Consider the following 19,817-nt stretch of genomic DNA (forward strand, 5'->3'; position numbering starts at 1 on the left):
CATTTTTTTAAATTTCCCCCTGCCCATATCCCCTGGGACGGGATAGATAGGAGTCCTAAATTTCGATAGGACTCTGTAGATCCTCATTTCTAGTGCCAAGATAAATTAGTTATTACAAAGTTGGATGGATGAGGAAGACGGAGGACCGTGTGTCGAGCAGTGGACGCAAACAGGCTGATCGATTGATTCAGAGCTTTTAGTGGATTTTCAATTAATACTTGCAATTATTATTATTGTGAAAGTTTGTCTGTCTGTTAATTCAACGCCTCTCATGTGATTTCGTTTTTTAATACAGAGATTGCTTGCACTCCGGAAATGCACTCAGGCTACTATTTATGCCAGAAAATCAAAAAGCTCGCACAGGATTTTTAAAAAAGCTAAATCTGCGCGAACGACGTCGTGTGTCGTAAACGTTATTTAGTAGTTAAATTTTAATAATTAGGTATAATATACATAATAGTTGGGTGGCAAAAAAGATTATTGATTATTATAAAAACCGGCCAAGTGCGAGTCAGACTCGCGCACTGAGTACAGAATACTCGGGTATTTTTTCCAACATTTTGCACGATAAATCAATAACATATAAATAAAAATCTGTTTTAGAATGTACAGGTAAAGCCTTTTCACATGATACCCCACTTGGTAACTTACTTTGAAAATTGAAACATATTTTAAGAGGGCTCTCTCCGTCATTCGTTTCATACAATCGTAGTTCCAATTTCATTTGAATATTAAGCAACCAAAGTCCATGAAATTTTGCAGACATATTCTAGAAACTAATATCTATGTCTGTGGTTTTCCAGATTTCTGTTAAAATATTCGGTTTCAAAGTTACGCGGTCTTAAAAATTTCCATATAAATCTTTGAGCCCCTGTAATTTTAGAACTACATATTTATAGAAAAATCTTAAACACCACAGACACAGATATTAGTTTCTAGAATATGTCTGCAAAATTTCATGGACTTTGGTTGCTTAATATTCAAATAAAATTGGAACTACGATTGTATGAAACGAGTGACGGAGAGAGCCCTATTAATTTTTTTTTAAATGATGTGACCACAAATTCGCGGTTTTCAGATTTATTCCTGTACTTGTGCTATGACAAACAGACAGACAGACGGACGGACTGACGGACGGACGGACGGACGGAAACACAGATAGACAGACAGACAGACAACAAAGTGATCCTATAAGGGTTCCGTTTTTCCTTTTGATATACGGAATCCTAAAAACCACACAATGGACGTGGAAGGGAAAAAAAACGTAAACCTTGTTTTTATTGATACCATATATTTGAAGAATACATAAATATTATTTAATACAAACACTAAGCAACTTATATATCTTAAATTAATCTCGATAAATACTACAACCGAACAGAGTCCTATTATTATGTGAATTTTCTAAATTTTTCTATAAGTACCTATGTAATATCATAATAAAATTAGAACCAAAAATTATGTTTCAGAATAAAAGCTAAGTTAGTTCAAAAATGAAAAACATTTTTAATTTTCAAGTTATGTTTTTTGCATGCAAACTTTTTTTTAAATAAAAAAAATACAATTTAAAATATTAAAAGCCCTGAATTTTTGTTTAACTAATAATCCGAAGAATTATTTAGCGGCAATATTTTTTTCTGCTTTTAAAAAGGGATATAATAAATCGTCTAGAAAACAAAATATAAGTTGGTGACTGATAATGCGATAGGTTAATAATTAATATTGAAGCGAGCGGTGTTCAAATATGCTTGCAAAAATTTAACATATCTGGCGATAATCTATGAAGTATAAGAAATAATATAAAATGAGCTGATAAAAGTGGGAAATTTTTAATCTTGTAATTTAAATTTCAAGTGACTGAATTTAAAATTAAAGCGTGCAAAAATAAATACTAAGTGAGCGAAAACGATGCTAAGTTAATAATGCATAACCGGTTTGAGTTGATTACATGAAGTCTTTTATTCATTAGTTCATAAATAGGGTGTATTTTCCAAAAGAATTTTATACTACTCGGAAAAGAGTTTATTGAATTCATGATATGTGAAATTTAAATCCTTGCAAATTTAAATGTAAGCATATGAATGTCTAAATTAGGACCAGTAAAATAACCGCTTTGCCCAGGCGGCCGCCTAAAGCAGCCATGGGGGTGTAGGGATAACGTGACCAATTCCAAAGCAACTGTTTATTTTTGGCCACTTTGAGCACACCTCCCTTATGTAATAAATTTTCACTGAACATCAAATAAGAGTTAGGTATGCAATAGAAAATTTATTGTGTAATACACAGCGCAATGATTATTATATTGTATGGAGTCAATAATTAATTATTTCGAACTTACTAGGAATCAAGACAACGAAAATAACCCTTGATTAATAAAATAAATTACAATACGTTTAAAGGAATTTTAAGGTATTTTAATTGACTTGGGCTTAGTGTGATTATATTTACTTTAATTATTCTAATCTCTGTCTTGCCCATTTTAATTTTATTGATTTAATCTTGCCAATTCAATAATGAGATTTGGAAAATACATAAAATAATACATTTAATATTTTTTACTAAATTTATTATGTGGTGATAATTGATTATGAACTCGCATATTTTGAGCAAATAACAAATAGGTACATTTAATGCATATTTTCTTAGATTTTTTTTTTAGCTCCTTATTCATAACTAACTTGAGAGAAGCAATTTTCTTTAAAGCTATAGATAAATATTATATTTGAAAATAACACATTGTTACTTTTAAATTGAGCCCTTTTTTAGACCTAAGTAATTTTATATCAATAATTAAAAAAAAACATGTTAGAGCAATCATGTAATGACTAATCATCATCATTTTAAACCCATTGCCAGCTTACTACTGACCATGGGGTCTTCTTTCAAAAAAAAGAAGTGCTTGGCCGTTATTGGCCGGCAGAGAGAATTAAAAAACGCCATTTCGAAGAATAGCTTATCAAAGATTAGTGAAACGTATTATAAGTTATACAAGAGTAAATGTGGCGGTTAATTTTATTCTTGACATAGTTATTCTCGGATGACAGCATCGTTCGTGAAGTTGGGCCTTACTGTTGTAGTTTTATACCTAGATTATGAAGAACTTATCGACTTAAGTATACATTAAATGTCCAAAAAATTCAAACATTCACACCTGTCTATAAGATTTAAGGTAAATATCTACTTACAAGTATATCTTAATAAAACATCACATTGAAAAAACAGGGTAAGTGTAATTTGTTATAATATATTAATGATTTTCTAACAAGAAATTATTAGTCTGCAATGTCTGTCTAAAATAATATTACTTGATTACAATATAGTGAAATTTTGTTTTTAAAATTGCAAGCAGCTGTTTAAAAAATAATGATAATTGCAAGCTAACATAAGCTACATAGATATAAAGTCTCTTCTGCGTCGGCAACCCTTTGTTTATAATTATAAAAATATACTGCTTATTGTTTCCTATTGCTCAATATCTTTCAGATGGGCCATATAAAAATACTATTTAGCATGATAAAGCATTGCATATTTCTTTTTTATTATTCATCAAAAATATAATATTTACTTTTTATATAAACTTTCTTCCTTTTATTATTAAAAAATAGATAAATATTTTGCATTCGCTTCCTAAATTAGAAGGTAAAAGTTGGCCCTAGTTTTAATAAATGTATACAAACTACCCAAATAGTAGACTCAAATTGTTTAATCCACAAGTAAGTAGTGTGTAAACTTTTATTAAAAGCCCTTATTTATCACTTTACAAGTGGGGCAGGCCAGCTATTTCGTGTAATTGCGAAGCCCATTTTTCACCGATTACATTTTTTAAAATTAAAAATACTGATTAAAATTAAAATAAAAACTTGCTCCAATAATAAAATTGTTGCTGGAAGCCTTTTAATACTATAAAGTTTAAATACTTATTATACTTATTATAAAAATCTATGTTTGTCTACTCGGCTGTTTCTTACCTTTACCCTGGCACATTGTTCATCAGAATTAGTTGAAACTTTGTACAGTTATTGTTAGTATGTACTTGCATTAATATTTCTGATTGTCTGATTTCTATTATTTTGTACAAACTGATTTCCTGGCCTTATTACGCTGGTCAACAATTTAGGTTTAATTTTTTTAGTTTACCTACAATTTATTATAAGACTTCAAATTAAAAAAATACCTATAGATAAACGTACATTAAATATAAATATACGTTTAATATATTTCAAAGCCTACAAACCTCGCCGACCTTGTTCAACATATGTAACATAATATGATTACAAGTGTTAATTAAAAATTTATAACACCCCCGACAAATGAAGATTACAGTAACGAGAAAAGGACTGATAAATTTCAAACAGCTGAACCGATTTTCTTGAATTATAGCTAAGAACATTCTCGATCAAGTTACCTTTCAAACAAAAAAAAAAAACTAAATTAAAATCGGTTCATTAGTTTAGGAGCTAGATGCCACAGACAGATGCATAGATACACACATCGAACTTATAACACCCCTCTTTTTGGGTCGGGGGTTAAAAAGAATAACATACTTAGTATATAAAACAACCATATATCTATTAATTATAATTCAAAAATAGTTTAACATTGGATAAATATTATAGATAAAACTTATCTGCCAATGCGATTTTTTTTATTTATAAATCTAATAATAAATATACTCTACTATAAGTATGTATGATTCAACAGAAGTATAGTGTAAGTTAACCTGTGTTAAATGAAAAACAAACTCACGCTGTTTATTCAAATACATAGTTCTGAAATGCATTAAAACTTGACAGCCCTTTGAACAACAATTTACTCTTCCAGTACTGAATTATCCTTCAAACTAGTATGCGATAAGCTACTTTGTAAGCGATGATAGGTGCGTTAGGTTATTACCTACATACGAGTATGTATGAAATATTAGTTATGATGTTACATACATGCTATAATAACGTAAGTGTCGTCTGTTTTAATGAGTATGATTACTCTAATAAACGGCCATTAAGTAGGGTAAAGATTTATTTGAAGATTATATTATTATATCCAAAATACGTGATTTCATAGAGGAACCAATACCGTGAAGGAGAAAGTGAAAATGAGATCTTAAATATTAGAAATGCGAAGAAATGCATATTACAATTAATTCCTTTTAGAATCTAGGTATATTCTAACATAAAGATTTTTATAAAATGTTTTCCAAAGTTTCTTGTAATGATGTTTCTTGAATAGGGCGCGTGGGTGCGCGGACCACTCAAGTGGTCCGCGAGCATGCAGCGTTGGTTTTTCAAAATGCGGACCTTGTTTACAGGACTGAGGACCTTGTTAAAATTTTACAGAAGAGGTGATCAATGACTTAGTCAGTCAATGAATCAGAACGAGTGATGAGCAGCTATGTATATATTAATATGCATATGCATTTACATGAATGTTGAGTTCATATGTTGGTTTAACTGTACTGGAATAATACACGATATAGAAAGAATTGTGTATGATTCCAGTATAGTTACAGATTTTTAGGTTCTTTTCAGAGCTTTAACAAGAAACGCACTCATTTTTAGTCCCTTTTTAAACACTTCTGCTTTTCAACTTTCAATCACTGTCATCTACAAAACAAAGGCGATTTCTCAAGTCTAGTCCGTGGTGGATGGGCCCGCCGCTAGGGGGTCAAAAAAGCAAGTCTTGATCTGAAAGAAAAACAGAGTTATCAAACAATACAAGTGCATCATCATCAACTCATTGCCGGTCCACTGTGGAGCATGGGTCACCTCTCTGAATGAGAAGGATTTAGACCTTAGTCTACCATGCTGGCCAAGTGCGGAGCAGGCTTCACATACCCTTGGGAACATTATGGAAAGCTATCTGGTATGCTGACAAATAAACGCACTTACGCATCACTACTAAGTATTATTAGATATCAATGGGAAAGAGTGTGTTGATTTGTTCCACGCAAACGAAATCGAGGGCATTAAGTAGTAAGAAATATAAAAGTACTAGCCGATGCCCGCTAGATACTGCGTTGGAAAAGTAGGCAATGCGTGTATTTTGTGTTACATTTAAAATAAAGAGCACGTTGAACTAGTAAATAACGCGGGTAGCGTTTCAATCTATAGAGTCCTACAAGTGTAAATTAAAACTTTATAACACCCCCGACAAGTGAAGGTTACAATAACTAGAAAAGAGCTGATAACTTTCAAACGGCTGAAACGGTTTTCTTGAATTATAGCTAAGAATAATCTCGATCAAACCACCTTTCAAAAAAAAAACTAAATTAAAATCGGTTCATTAGTTTAGGAGCTACGATGCCACAGACAGATACACAGATACACACGTCAAACTTATAACACCACTTTTTTTGGGTTGGGGGTTAAAAACGTAATACTCACCCCAATTAACTCAGTCATACTCAGGACCTTTGCTACCAGTGTCTCTTGCATGAACAGCTCTTCAGGCAAGGGTGGCACGGACCGAGGCAAATTGGTTCTAGCGCGAAAACTCTTATGCATACGCAATGCGCATTCGCAGAAGATATATCGCAGTAATAATAGCCTTAGGTGTATATCACCCAAAAATGCGTAGAACATGGGATCTGGAACAGTCAAGAGTTTATACTTAAAATTGCGAGTTGTATAGTGTCAAAAATTCTTTTCAATAACCAACTTCCAAAGCCACTACAAAGAAAAGAATAATTTTTGTTTCTAGACGTGCGTATGTTGAAATCGTGAGGACGTCGATTTCTGGTTTCTTTTATATTCTCACCCAGGTACACCAGGATGAGGAGTGAGAAGTTTAATAATGTCTATGTTTAGTACAACAATAATTATAATTCTCTAAAAAAATTCACTATTCCTGAATTCTAACGGTTTAGGATTGCTTTCACCAGGGCATGTAGAGATTGAAGAGTATGAACTTGGTATTCAATCACAAAGTGTTTGCATGGTACATAAAACATCAATTCACTATCAAAAGACTGAAATCTCTACGGTTTAAGAGTTCAGTACACTGAAGCATCAGAATTGAAGTGTTGGGATCCGGAGTTCAATGATGTAGTCTATGCTTGGTGCCTACAATAATATTCCACCATCAATAGTTCCTGTATCCTCAAGGTTCAGGAGTGCTGTAAACCTATATCATCAGGATTTAAAAGTTGGAATTTGGAATTCAATCAAAAAGTCTTTGCTTGGTACTTAAAATATTTATTCGATATCGATAAACCCAAATCTCTACGGCTTAGGAGTTCAGGATTGAAGAGTTGTGTCCTGGAGTTCAATGATGCTACGCTTGATACCTACCTAGGATAATAGTGTACCATCAACGGTTCCTGAATCCACATGGTTTAAGAGTGCTGTACCCTGCAGCACCAGGATTAATGATTTTTTTTTTCAATTTCGTAAACTTCCTCTATTCATTAAAAAAGAATATTAGCCGGCGGGGCATGTCATATCTTAGCGGTGCGACTCTTAGTACGTAGGACCTTATCTAATTCAACCTACCTATTCGTACTCTCATCAGTAATTTGGTAGCTTCTTTCATGAAGGTGTCGCGTAGTGGCACGCATCGCTGCCAAGTAGTTATATCAATGGTGTACACATCGCAAGAGTTGCACAGTCCAGCTATCGGGTTGTGAAGGAACAGAGTGAATATGCTCCCTTGGTTTTTCCTATCTGTAAAAGGAAGTATTCAAGGTTTAATGTAATGAAATTGTAGAAACACCACACCACAAGTTTTAGTTATAATGATTGCTATTTTATCTACCCAGGCTAACTTATTCGGCTAGTCACTATATGACTAGTGGTTATAATACCACTTGATATTCTATTTAACGAGTAATTAACAAGGAACCATACGTCATTTGCTATAATTCGCTGAAGCAACAACTACTGCAAAACTTTCAGGAAACGCAAGACCCAAACAAGCAATACGCATGACACAATAGGTACACAAATCTTCCTAAGCACACTTAACGCACGTTTCAATCCGAGACCGGACCATTCTCAGGAGATGTACAATAGTGGAGAGATGAGAGTGTAGACGTCAATATAAATTATTTTAATTAAGTAAATTGAATTATTAGCAAATTAAACTTATGGTTCCTTTCAGGTCAGAGACTTGTGCAAGGTAACGCCTACTTCTTCATAAAATGAGTATTAACTTACCGATAAGGTTAGAGGGTATTGATAATGGTGACATCAGAATAACTAACGGTTGGCCGAAAATCCTAGGGATATGTTGATAGGCATAAGAATTGTCAGAATCCACAATTACAAAAAGAGGCTTCCTTGTGAATGGATGTAAGTCTCCAGGGTATAGGATCTGAGGTTCTTTGCCTTTGAGAGCGGGACCTTTAGTTTCTTTGTTGTATTCTCTGTATATGTCTGATTTCGAAGAAGTTATGACACCTCCGATGTCGTAGCCATCTGTGTGATTTCAAAAACGTTTATTTTGATTTTATATTTTAAGGGCTGCGTACTCGAAGGGTGCTAACGAGACCCTTTTACTAGTTAGTTACCCATTACTACACAAACCCGATTAGGGGTAGATATGGGTTGCTATAACTAACTCTTCTATGTTAAGCCGCTTCAATCTTAGGTTGAGATCTATAGAGGGTACTTTGACTTTGCTTAGACTTAAGCTTCAGTTAAAACGAGACGGTTTTATGTCAGCAGTATAGCGCTGTCTCGTTTTAACAGAGTCTTAAGTCTAAGCAACGTCAAAGTGCGCTCTATAGATCTCAACCTTAGACTCTATCATCTATAATCACCAGGTGAGATCACAGTAAAGGCTTGACTTTATCAAATAAAAAAATGTTATGCTAGCACAGTAGTCGATTGCAGTTGAAAAATTGTCAGTCAGAGTGGAATTGCTGACAAAAATTAAAACTATGAAATAGCTGTGATTTTTTTTCTGGATTTTCAGTATTATTGTAGTAGGCTTATCATTTATCAAAACTTCCATAGTTTGTAAACTAAACAGTATTTTAATTTCGACATCTATCAGCACTGTTAGCATATTACCACTAGTATGTCGGTGACGCGATTTAAGAGGGGTCTCTCCGTCACTCGCTCCATACAAACGTAGTTCCAATTTCATTTGAATATTAAGCAACCAAAGTCCATGAAATTTTGCAGACGTATTCTAGAAACTAATATCTATGCCTGTGATTTTCCAGATTTCTGTTAAAATATTCGGTTTCAATGTTACGCGGTCTTAAAAATTCACATACAAATCTTTGCCCCTGAAATTTTAAAATTACATATTTCTAGAAAAATCTAAAACACCACAGGCACAGATATTAGTTTCTAGAAAATGTCTGCAAAATTTCATGGACTTTGGTTGCTTAATATTCAAATTAAATTAGAACTACGATTGTATGGAGTAAGTGACGGAGAGAGCCCTGTTAAGTTTTTACCCTGGACCCCAAAATCGCCCAGCGCGGCAAAAGTCACTTCATTATGTCGAACGTAAGTATACTTACAGTCTTCAATATGTTTGTTCTGTTGTGGAGGATGGCCGTTAGCTGAAATATAAACGAGTAGGGCCCCATTGGGTGGGAGATCATTGCAGCAGCTTGCCAAGTAAATTAAGACTTGATTTGCAGATGGCTTAAATAAAAGAAACTTGTGGGGGTTGACGTGCCTCGACTCGTCTTCAACCATTACTCCTAAAACAGACAGACATATTATGTATACATATATAAATTTATTTACGCTTATTAGCACTAATTACGGTAATACGATTAAAAACTGGCCAAGTGCGAGTCAGACTCGCGCACTGAGGGTTCCGTATTTCCGTATACATAAAAATAAATAAAAATCTGTTTTAGGATGTACAGATAAAGCCCTTTGAAAGGACTTTACTTGTACATTCTAAAACTGATATTACTACCAAATATAATATTATATATACAAGAGTGAACATCTAAAATCTAAATTATTAAAACAAAGAACCTAAAACTAAAAACCTTAAAAAAATATAATATAATACCTTACTAAAATAAATTATTAAAAGAAGTCCCTTTAGGCAAGGTTCCGAGGATACTGGCAGCGTTCCCCCTTTGAATGACTGATTTTTATTTATTTTCATGCATAATTGTTTTTGATTTGCCGTGTAATATGTCGAGAAAATACGAGTGTAGACGGAACCCTCGATGCGCGAGTCTGACTCGCACTTGGCCGCTGTTTTGTTCTTGTAAATCAATTATATTACCAAGACATTCATTTCACTCCGGGTAAACATTCATTAAAATTTCACGCTGTATAAAAACGTTCCCATAAAATCAATCTAATTTGCGAAAATACATAGTTTAGTTTGGTAGAACACGTGTTTTCACATTTTTAATATTTATATAAGTCTTCGTAGATGATTATTTTTTTTACAATAAAACTGATTAGCAAAAACTCCTAAAAGCTAATGTCTTCTATATTTATAAACAAGATGATGCCCGCGACTCCGTCCGCGTGGATTTAGGTTTATTTAAAAATCCCGTGGGAACTCTTTGCTTTTCTGGGATAAAAAGTAGGTAGCCTAAATTAATTTTCGGGACGTAAGCTACCTCTATAACCATGTAAATCGGTTTAATGGACGGATTCTTAAGAGTCCCGTAGGAACTCTTTGATTTTCCGGGATAAAAAGTAGCCTATGTCCGTCCCCGGGATGTAAGCTAACTCTGTACCTTTCATTTAAATCGGTTCAGCGGTTGAGCCGTGAAAAAGTAGCAGACAGACAAACAGACACACTTTCGCATTTATAATATTAAGTATGGATTAAATTAAATCGCCGAAATTTATGTACGCACATAACTTCCGAACGACTGTACTAAATTAGATAATTCTTTTTTGTTGTGTTTTGTAATTGTAAGGACAAGATTTGTATGAAAGAAAATGAAAAAAAAACATTGGAGAACGCACGCGAAAAGACAGTTCCTACGGGACGTAAATAAAGTCGCGGGCAACATCTAATCCAAACTAATATTATAAATGCGAAAGTGTGTCTGTCTGTCTGTCTATCTGTCTGTCTGTCTGTCTGTCTGCTACCTTTTCACGGCCCAACAGTGTAACCGATTCCGACGAAATTTGGTACAGGATTAGCTTATATTCCGGGGACGGACATAGGCTACTTTTTATCCCGGAAAATCAAAGAGTTCCCGCGGGTTTCCTAAAGACCTATCCTCTTAATCGATTTGTATTAAAGGTGCCGAAGTAGCTTGCGTCCATGTAATCGACATAGGCAACTTTTTATCCCCGAAAATCAAACAGTTTCCACGGGATCTATAAAAATCTAAATCCACGCGGACGAAGTCGCGGGGATCTTCTAGTAGCAAATAAAACTGCAAAATTTTAGTCCTTTTAGTGCATTATGATTCATTAAACTTATATTTGGGCAGGTATTTATAGCAATATTATAATAACACAGTGATCATTATTTGTAACGATCATAACGAGTAATTATTATAATTTGTAACGAAATAACATAAATTCGCAAAAGCACTTACAGATCGCATCGCTGCATTGGAATTCAAAATTCGCAGGAATAGATAAATTTCGCTAAAATTCGCTTTTTTAAAATTCGCTTTCCTATTATTTTTTTCTAGTGTTAACAATAAAGTCAAGATAACTTAGTATATGAGTAGGTAACGTATATACCTACTTAAAGTGTAACCAGAACGCTAGCAAAAACGAAGACAGGTGAACTGATGATTACTGATAAGGTAGGTACTTTAAAAACACTTGATTTTTTTAATAATAATCCTGTAGTTTTTAAATGTTCACAATATATAGTTATATATTGCAAGTAAAACATCTGACTGACGCTAGAGGTTAACCAACGTTAAGTAAATAGGTCACTCGCAGACAATGCCTTTTTCGTCAGCATTCCGAGATTAAGGGGGGAAAAGTCGAAATGAGAATGTAACAAGTGTAAATTAAAAATTTATAACTCCCCCGACGATCCAAAGTATTTAAGTTTTCCAAAACATCATTTTCAAATAAATAATTATGTATTTAGGCAACGTCCATCTTGACAGCTTGACATTTGTCTATTGACATAATATTATGAACCTAACGGTTATCTAACCTTCTTTTTTACAAGAAAACTAGAAAAGAACTGATAACTCTTAAACTCAATTTTTTTAGATTATAGCTAAGAACACTCTCGATCAAGCCACCTTTCAAACAAAAAAAACTAAATTAAAATCGGTTCATTCGTTTAGGCGCTACGATGCCACAGACAGATACACAGATACACAGATACACAGATACACACGTCAAACTTATAACACCCGTCTTTTTGGGTCGGGGGTTAAAAAATGTCTTTTTAAAGGCCCATAATTTCTTATCTTTTAACAAGTCTTTAACTAAAAATTCTGCGTTCTTAGCTTTATGATTGCCTAAATATCCTTATATTACCTTCTTCAGAGATAATCAAGCCTCTAGTTCTATCTTGGTAAGATTTTCATTAAATTCATTGTGTTTTAATTTGTGGGCTGACAAAAATGCCTTCTTTTAATTAAGCATCACTTAATTTGGTAAAAAGTGTAAATTAAAAATTTATAACACCCCCGATCAGTGAAGGTTACAGTAACTAGAAAAGAGCTGATAACTTTCAAATGGCTGAACCGATTTTCTTGGATTATAGCTAAGAACACTTCCGATCAAGCCACCTTTCAAACAAAAAAAAACTAAAATAAAATCGGTTCATTAGTTTAGGAGCTACTATGCCACAGATAGATACACAGGTACACAGATACACACGCCAAACTTATAACACCCCTCTTTTTGGGTCGGGGGTTAAAAATACTTTTCAAATATGAAAAAAAAACACTTTAAAATATTGGGGAAAATACCAAAACTTAAAAGCCATATACTTATACAACAACGCAATTCAATACACGTAATATTAGTTATGTTAGAAAAATTGTGCTACACAATTATAATTGGCTACGCAGAAGTTGTGTCTGCAAAATTTTTGTTCGGAATGATCCGAACACGGAGCGCACCCGGTGCCTGGAACAAATAAATTGAAAATCGAATTGATTTGTTCGAAAACCGGGTGTTAGGTAACAGTTGTACAATCGATAACGATTGACGGTTTTTCGATTGTTGAACTATCGATAGTTTTTTGACTGTTGAACAATCGAAAATAATCGATTGTTTTTGGATTATTCGATTATTATAGAATAATAACTACAATCGAATAGCTCGATTGTATGAATCACTCATCGCTGGTGCGTGGTACTATCTATAGGTTGATGATTTAGGCACTAAAATATAGTTAATTTATTTTATAAACAATATTATACAGAAATTATTTCAGAACATCTAAAATCTAAATTATTAAAATAATTAACCTAAAACTAAAAACCTTAATAAATATAATATAATAACTAAAATAAATTATTATTAAAGAAAGTCCCTAAACAAGGTTCCGAAGATACTGGCAGCGTTCCCCCTTTGAATGACTAGACTAATTCTTTGTCCGAGGTAGCTGCCAGCTCTTCAGTCTCCTGTGATGTCGACTAACCTTCTTGATATTTCCCTAAAAAGGCTTATAGCGCTAGGACCCCACGGACCAAGGGTCTCGACACCGAATGGGACAAAATCATATTCGGAGCCTAGACCCCTGTATTTGCACACTTTAGCTTTTTCAGCCGCTTCACAAGTCGCACCAGCTCTAATATAATTAATTACATATTACATTGCATATTTTGGGATCGCAAAACTAGCTGAATATGATATACTATGATAAACTTTTATTTATTTATATTTATATAGATTTTTCAACAAAATTCTCACACAACCTCGATTTAATTCAAAATAATTTACCTCGACACTGCGATGCACTTTTGAGCTGCTCACACGATGCCATGCCACTTCTCTGCTTGTCTTTCGGTGATCCTCCAGATGGATTCCTGGAAGGAACATTAACTTCCCACTCCAAGTTTTGTACCATCCGGAACATGTCTATTGTGAGCTCCGAGAATTTCACGAGTTGTGTGCCGCTACCAATTATAATTGCATCTTGGAGGGTCAAATACATTTGTGAAGTTCGTTCCAATGGCGGCACGGTCAGGTTATTGATTCGCCCGCTTGAAAAAAAAAAAAGTTGTCTATGCTTATCATTTGATGCATTCTACTACAGCTATTTAATCAGCAATGTGGACACTGATCACCACCATCACACCGTCAACCCATCGCCGGCTCACTACTAAGTACGAGTCTCCTCTCAGAATCTAAAGGTTTGGCCATAGCCTACACGGTCCAAGTGCGGTTTGGCAGACTTATACACCCTTCCGAACATTATGGAGTAATTCCAGGTGTGCCGGCTCCCTCACGTGTTAAAGCAAGTGATATTCAATTGCTTTAATCGCACATACCTCAGAAAAGTTACAGTTTCGTGTTACAGGTCTCCCGAACAGAAGGCGGACGTGTTAACAACTAGACTATCACAGCTATTTCGACTTACCCAATGGTGACAACTCTATTCCTATCGATAGGATCAATAACAGTGACACCAGGTTCAGCAACCAAAAATGCTTTCACTTCAGCCAGAACATTGAACCATTCTGCTTGGTCATTCGGATCATACACATGTCCATACGCAACAACCTGCTTATCCAGTTCAGAAACCAGTTCATCTATAATGACTGGCTGTTGTAGGAGTATAGCCACGACGATGAATCTTGCATAGAATCGTAATTTTTTCACCATTAGTTCGCATCTTATCTCTTTACTGGCTAGATGGTAGTAATGTCTCCCTCTTATTGCGGAATAGAACGAGTATGATTCTACCAGGTATGTGGTGTCACTCGTTCGTAAGCTGTAAAAAATGCAGTTATTTTAATTTACTAAATTTCAAACAAACACAAAAAAATACAGTTTATAAATATCATTTAAACCACTGTAACAAAGCAAGGTACCCAGAACGCTGGCTGCATTACCGGGGTATTTATTTTATTTATTTACAAAAATTATTTTCAAAATTTTACAATTTCGATGTAACCCTAAACTCGTTTGTGGTTTCCGTACACCAATGTCGTCAACATTAGGTACACAATATTATCGTGATATAAAGCTTGCCATAAGGATTACCCAATTCACATTAGGCATGTGTTTACCCCTTAAAGGTTTTTCAAACAACAAAGTATCAATAAAATAGGATGTAGAAACACTAAATAAGAGGTATAAATCTTACTAATAATGGTAATAAAGCTGTCCTATTTTGGAAGCAACTTCTCCGATTTGCCATCTCTTTAATCCATAACGAGTGTCCAGCAGTAGACGATGCTGCTGCTGGTATTTCCATAACTTAGAGTAGATGTCGAATGTGCGGCCAAAATGGACGTGCCATTGCTTATGGCCGTAAGGTGGGAGCTCTCTGTGCACAAATACCAGCAATTATTTAAAAAAACCGGCTAAGTGCGAGTCAGACTCGCGCACCGAGGGTTCCGTACTCGGGTATTTTTTCCAACATTTTGCACGATAAATCAAAAACTATTACACATAAAAATAAATAAAAATCTGTTTTAGAATGTACAAGTAAAGCCCTTTCATATGATAATTCACTTGGCATAGCTATCTTACTTTGAAAATTGAAACACATTTTAATTTTTTTTAATTATGTAACCACAAATTCGCAGTTCTCAGATTTATTCCTGTATCTGTGCTATAAGATCTACCTACCTGCCAAATTTCATGATTCTAGGACAACGGGAAGTACCCTATTGGTTTCTTGACAGACAACAAAGTGATCCTATAAGGGTTCCGGTTTTCCTCTTGAGGTACGGAACCCTAAAAACACCATCATTATCATTATCAGTCAGTTGACGTCCACTGTTAGACCTTCCCTAAAGAGTGCCACTATATCCGGTCCTCAGTCTTCCCGCTAGTCTCTTTATATCGTCGGTCCATGGTTTGGGCTTTATCAGTGACCTTGGGTTCCCTAGGGATCTTCTCATTTTGGATCTTATGTCTCAGGGAAACTCCTAACATAGCCTTCCCCTTAGCTCGCTGAGTGACTTTGAGTTTATGGACGAGGCCGTTTACCTACTAGTTTATTAAAAAAAACTAACGACCCGCCCCGGCTTCGCACGGGCGAAGCTTATTAGAATTTTGTCTAATTTTTCAAAAGAAATAATGTAGTTTTCTACCAGTAAAAGAATTTTCAAAATCGATTCAATAGTTCCAGAGATTACTTCCTTCAAACAAACTTACGAACTTGACCGCTTTATAATCCATACTAATATTATAAATTCGAAAGTGTGTCTGTCTGTCTGTCTGTCTGTCTGTCTGCTACGCTTTCACGGCTCAACCGCTGAACCGATTTTAATGAAATTTTGTACAGACTTAGGATACATTCCGGGGAAGGACATAGGCTACTTTTTATCCCGGCAAAACCAACAGTTCCTGCGGGATTCCTAAATACTCATCCGCTTGATAGATTCGTATGAAATTTCGTCCCTGTAATTGACATAGGCAACTTTTTATCCCGGAAAATCAAACAATTCCCACGGGATCTTTAAAAACCGAAATCCACGCGGACGAAGTCGCGGGCATCCTCTAGTATTAGTATAGATTTAATTGACGTAGGTCTATCAGGCTTGGAATTATGTACTACAAACTTACACTGCTTAACATATTATGAGTGATTTATTGATCATGACCGGCACATCACATTGCGAAGCTAAAGTGACAATAGGCATCGCGCGTAAACCGATAGATCCAAAAAACCGGTAGAGGTTAGGGTCCCAAGGTGCTAGTATGGTGAACTTGCACCGGAAAGTAGCTCCACTAGGTAGTCAAGGTCAAACGAATCGCAGGGAGCCACTGGATTCTGGCGGCGCAAGACCGTGATATATGCAACTCCCTACAAGAGATCTATGCCCAGCAGTGGACGTTTATCAGTTGATAATGATGACTGAGGAACTCTGTTAGTTGAATTGTTATCATTTTTCTTTCTTGAAGTTAGTCATATGTATATATATATGTATTTTACATAAATGAGAAACTGACTGACACAATAAGCTGGATGCAGTTTGAGGTTTTCTCGGAGCCCCTCACTTAGAAATTTCCTAGGATTATATCAAATCATAATGAAAACCAATATGAATTTAAGAAGAAGAGTATTTTAAAGATTTTATCAAACTTGAGAACAGTTCAACTATATTATATATGTTGGTATCATTCAAATAACCATATGAGCTTAATATGAGGTAGTTATTTCGAAATTACAGACAGACACTCCAATTTTATTTATTAGTATAGACTAGCTGATGCCCGCAGCTTCGCCCGCGTGGATTGGTCAGATCCCCTGCAGCATCAGGATTGAGGAGTTGGAATCCAAATTTTTTATGAAACAATGTCGCAAAGTTCCTCTATCGATTAAAAAAGAAATGACGCAAATCGATTCAGAAATCTCGGAGATTTCGGTGTACATAGGTAGAAAACACAACTTCCTTTTTGAAAGTCGGTTAAAAAAGTAGCCTATGTTACTCCCTGGTCAATTCTCTACTTGTCTGTGAAAATCCCGTCAAAATCGGTTCAGCCGTTCCGAAGATTAGCCTTTTCAAACAGACAGACAGACAGACAGACAGACAGACAGACAGACAAAAATTTTAAAAACGTGTGATTCAGTGTTGGTATCATTCAAATAACCATATGAGCTTAATATGAGGTAGTTATTTCGAAATTACAGACAGACACTCCAATTTTATTTATTAGTATAGATTGAATAAAATATATTTGTAACCTACCTTAAACCGTTGAACAATTGCTTGGATTTTTCTAGCAAGTGGCAGAATTCGATGATTATTTTTCGTTCTTGATCAGTGACTGGAGTCATTTTTTATGGACTTATTTTTGTATTTGACTTTTGTACTTGAGATTTTTGCCTCAATCCTTCACTTTCATGTAGATGCACAAGTAGTTACAGTTAACAAATCTTCAGAATGTAGTAAGTTGAATCGCAAAATATATCTGTGTTTTGACTATATCCGTCTGCGCTTGTCTTGATGTGGCGGGGAAAATGCAAGCGGAACAGGCATTACATTCTAACATATCGTAGGTATAACTAAATGAGAAAGCAAATCGTTGGTTCTTATTGTTATCTCTGTTAAATCACGAATATTTTCTGGGCGTGCTTCTGTTACGATTGATTCTAAATCGAGTTTTGGACGGTCAAGTTCTATTAGAGTTCTCTTTTTGAAATCTGAAAGTCTTTTTTACAGTTTATAATTGCACGCAAATTGGCCTTGCTGTACTAAGCCAAATTAATTTATATGCCATTGTATTTTTATAACTTTTGGATTTTTGATTTTCGTCAGTATCGTCTTTAGCGACGTTTTTACTGCAGTGAGCCTTTGGTTTACTTTTTGATGGGTTATTCAGTAGACTGTTCCTTGTTGACCTGATAGATTCTGATTTCTTATTGTTTATTATGGTAATGGTTATATCTACACAATAAATAATCATATAAAGTAAGTTTAGGGTCCTGTTTGACCTTTAGGCATAGTTTAATTCCAGAATCAGCGAATTGCTAAGAAGTTACTGATCATATTCTTTTCTATAATAGTTTTCTTGTCGAAGGATACTGAAAACAAAATGATTTTGTTAAATTATTTGAGTGTAACATATTTGTCAATTAAGATCACTAGTATAGTGCAACATAGTGTTGCAAAACTAATAACCTACTTTTATAATGGGAAAAAAGCAAAGTGTATCAAATTCACATGATCAAATGTTGAACTCGGGAAAACCATAGAAGTACAACAAAGTAAGTTCAAAGTTGAGTTTGTTATTTTTTTCATTAAAACTAGGTGCGGGAGATTGATCACTACAAAACAACTAAAATAGTTTTTGCAGGTTATCAGGTTTTCATAAAACCTTCGCCAAAAAAATTAGGCCCCAACAAAACGATACTTCGGTTCAAAATGTAAACATACTTTTTCAGAAATCACCGGCAATGATTTGATTAAACATAACTATATTTTTTATTGTACCGTTAATACATAAAATAACGATTACATAAATTATATCACAATGCAATGTAAAAAATAATAACCCTAAAAAAATTACATTTTAGTTACGTTTGCCGTAGAGAACCCGAGGCTACGGAGTCTTAGTGCAATTTTATTAAGAGAAATTTAGGCTTATCTTACCATATAGGCTATTAATTCAAGGTTATTTTTCAAGATAAAAAAATATTTTCGAGCTTTACTCTTAATGACATCTAAAAAATATACCCCACATGCTAGGGTAAGAAAAAAAATTTTTTTTCGGGTCTATTTTCATGTAGGTATGGGAGCCCTCCTGAAAAATGATTTAAGAGCGTTGAAGCATGAGACTGAAACACAAGTTTAGGTATTTACCCGAGGTTCTTTGTTTGTTTCCGTGAACGGACGTACCCAGCGCAGTTTAGTTTATAACAAACCGTTTTGATCCTAGACGATTTTCAAACGGATTATTTTTTCAATATTTTTAAGTATGTGGTGTTAGTTTGTCGTTTTTTTCAAAACAGTGATGTTTTTTAAAACAGTGTATTGTCTTTATAGATAAAGTACGAGTGAATAAAACTTATAACTGTAGTCAGTACTTAATACTAATCTTTTATATACTTGTGTAAGAGAGTCAAGAAATTATACAAAATTCAACTTTCCTTATACATATTTACGAAAATATGGTTCCCTTATCATGCACAATATAAATAGTTACACCTACTAAAATAAATTTGAAATCGGTCTAAAATTTGAACAGTCTTAAATATTTAATTTGCAATATTATCAAAAATATAATGCAATGCTAATACTTATAAAGACATTGAGCATTTTTTAT

At 34.3% G+C, this 19,817-nt stretch overlaps 1 protein-coding gene across 3 annotated transcripts in view; it reads right to left on the minus strand.

Annotated features, from left to right (window-relative positions):
• Positions 1–4,534: 4,534 nt before the first annotated feature.
• LOC123880349 (protein SCAI) overlaps positions 4,535–19,817 on the minus strand; it is a 58,617-nt gene continuing 43,334 nt past the window's right edge. For all 3 annotated transcript variants that reach the window (XM_045928446.1, XM_045928445.1, XM_045928447.1), the window contains 9 exons: positions 17,741–18,576; positions 15,184–15,366; positions 14,455–14,808; positions 13,815–14,077; positions 9,470–9,655; positions 8,151–8,411; positions 7,488–7,658; positions 6,381–6,583; positions 4,535–5,681 (listed from right to left, as the gene is read on the minus strand). In XM_045928446.1, the coding sequence (XP_045784402.1) occupies positions 5,628–5,681; positions 6,381–6,583; positions 7,488–7,658; positions 8,151–8,411; positions 9,470–9,655; positions 13,815–14,077; positions 14,455–14,808; positions 15,184–15,366; positions 17,741–17,829 (1,764 nt within the window). In that variant the 5' untranslated portion in view covers positions 17,830–18,576 and the 3' untranslated portion in view covers positions 4,535–5,627. The remainder of the gene's footprint in view (positions 5,682–6,380; positions 6,584–7,487; positions 7,659–8,150; positions 8,412–9,469; positions 9,656–13,814; positions 14,078–14,454; positions 14,809–15,183; positions 15,367–17,740; positions 18,577–19,817) is intronic.

This window comes from Maniola jurtina, chromosome Z (assembly GCF_905333055.1).
Source record: "Maniola jurtina chromosome Z, ilManJurt1.1, whole genome shotgun sequence".
NCBI classification, from domain to species: Eukaryota; Metazoa; Arthropoda; class Insecta; order Lepidoptera; family Nymphalidae; genus Maniola; species Maniola jurtina.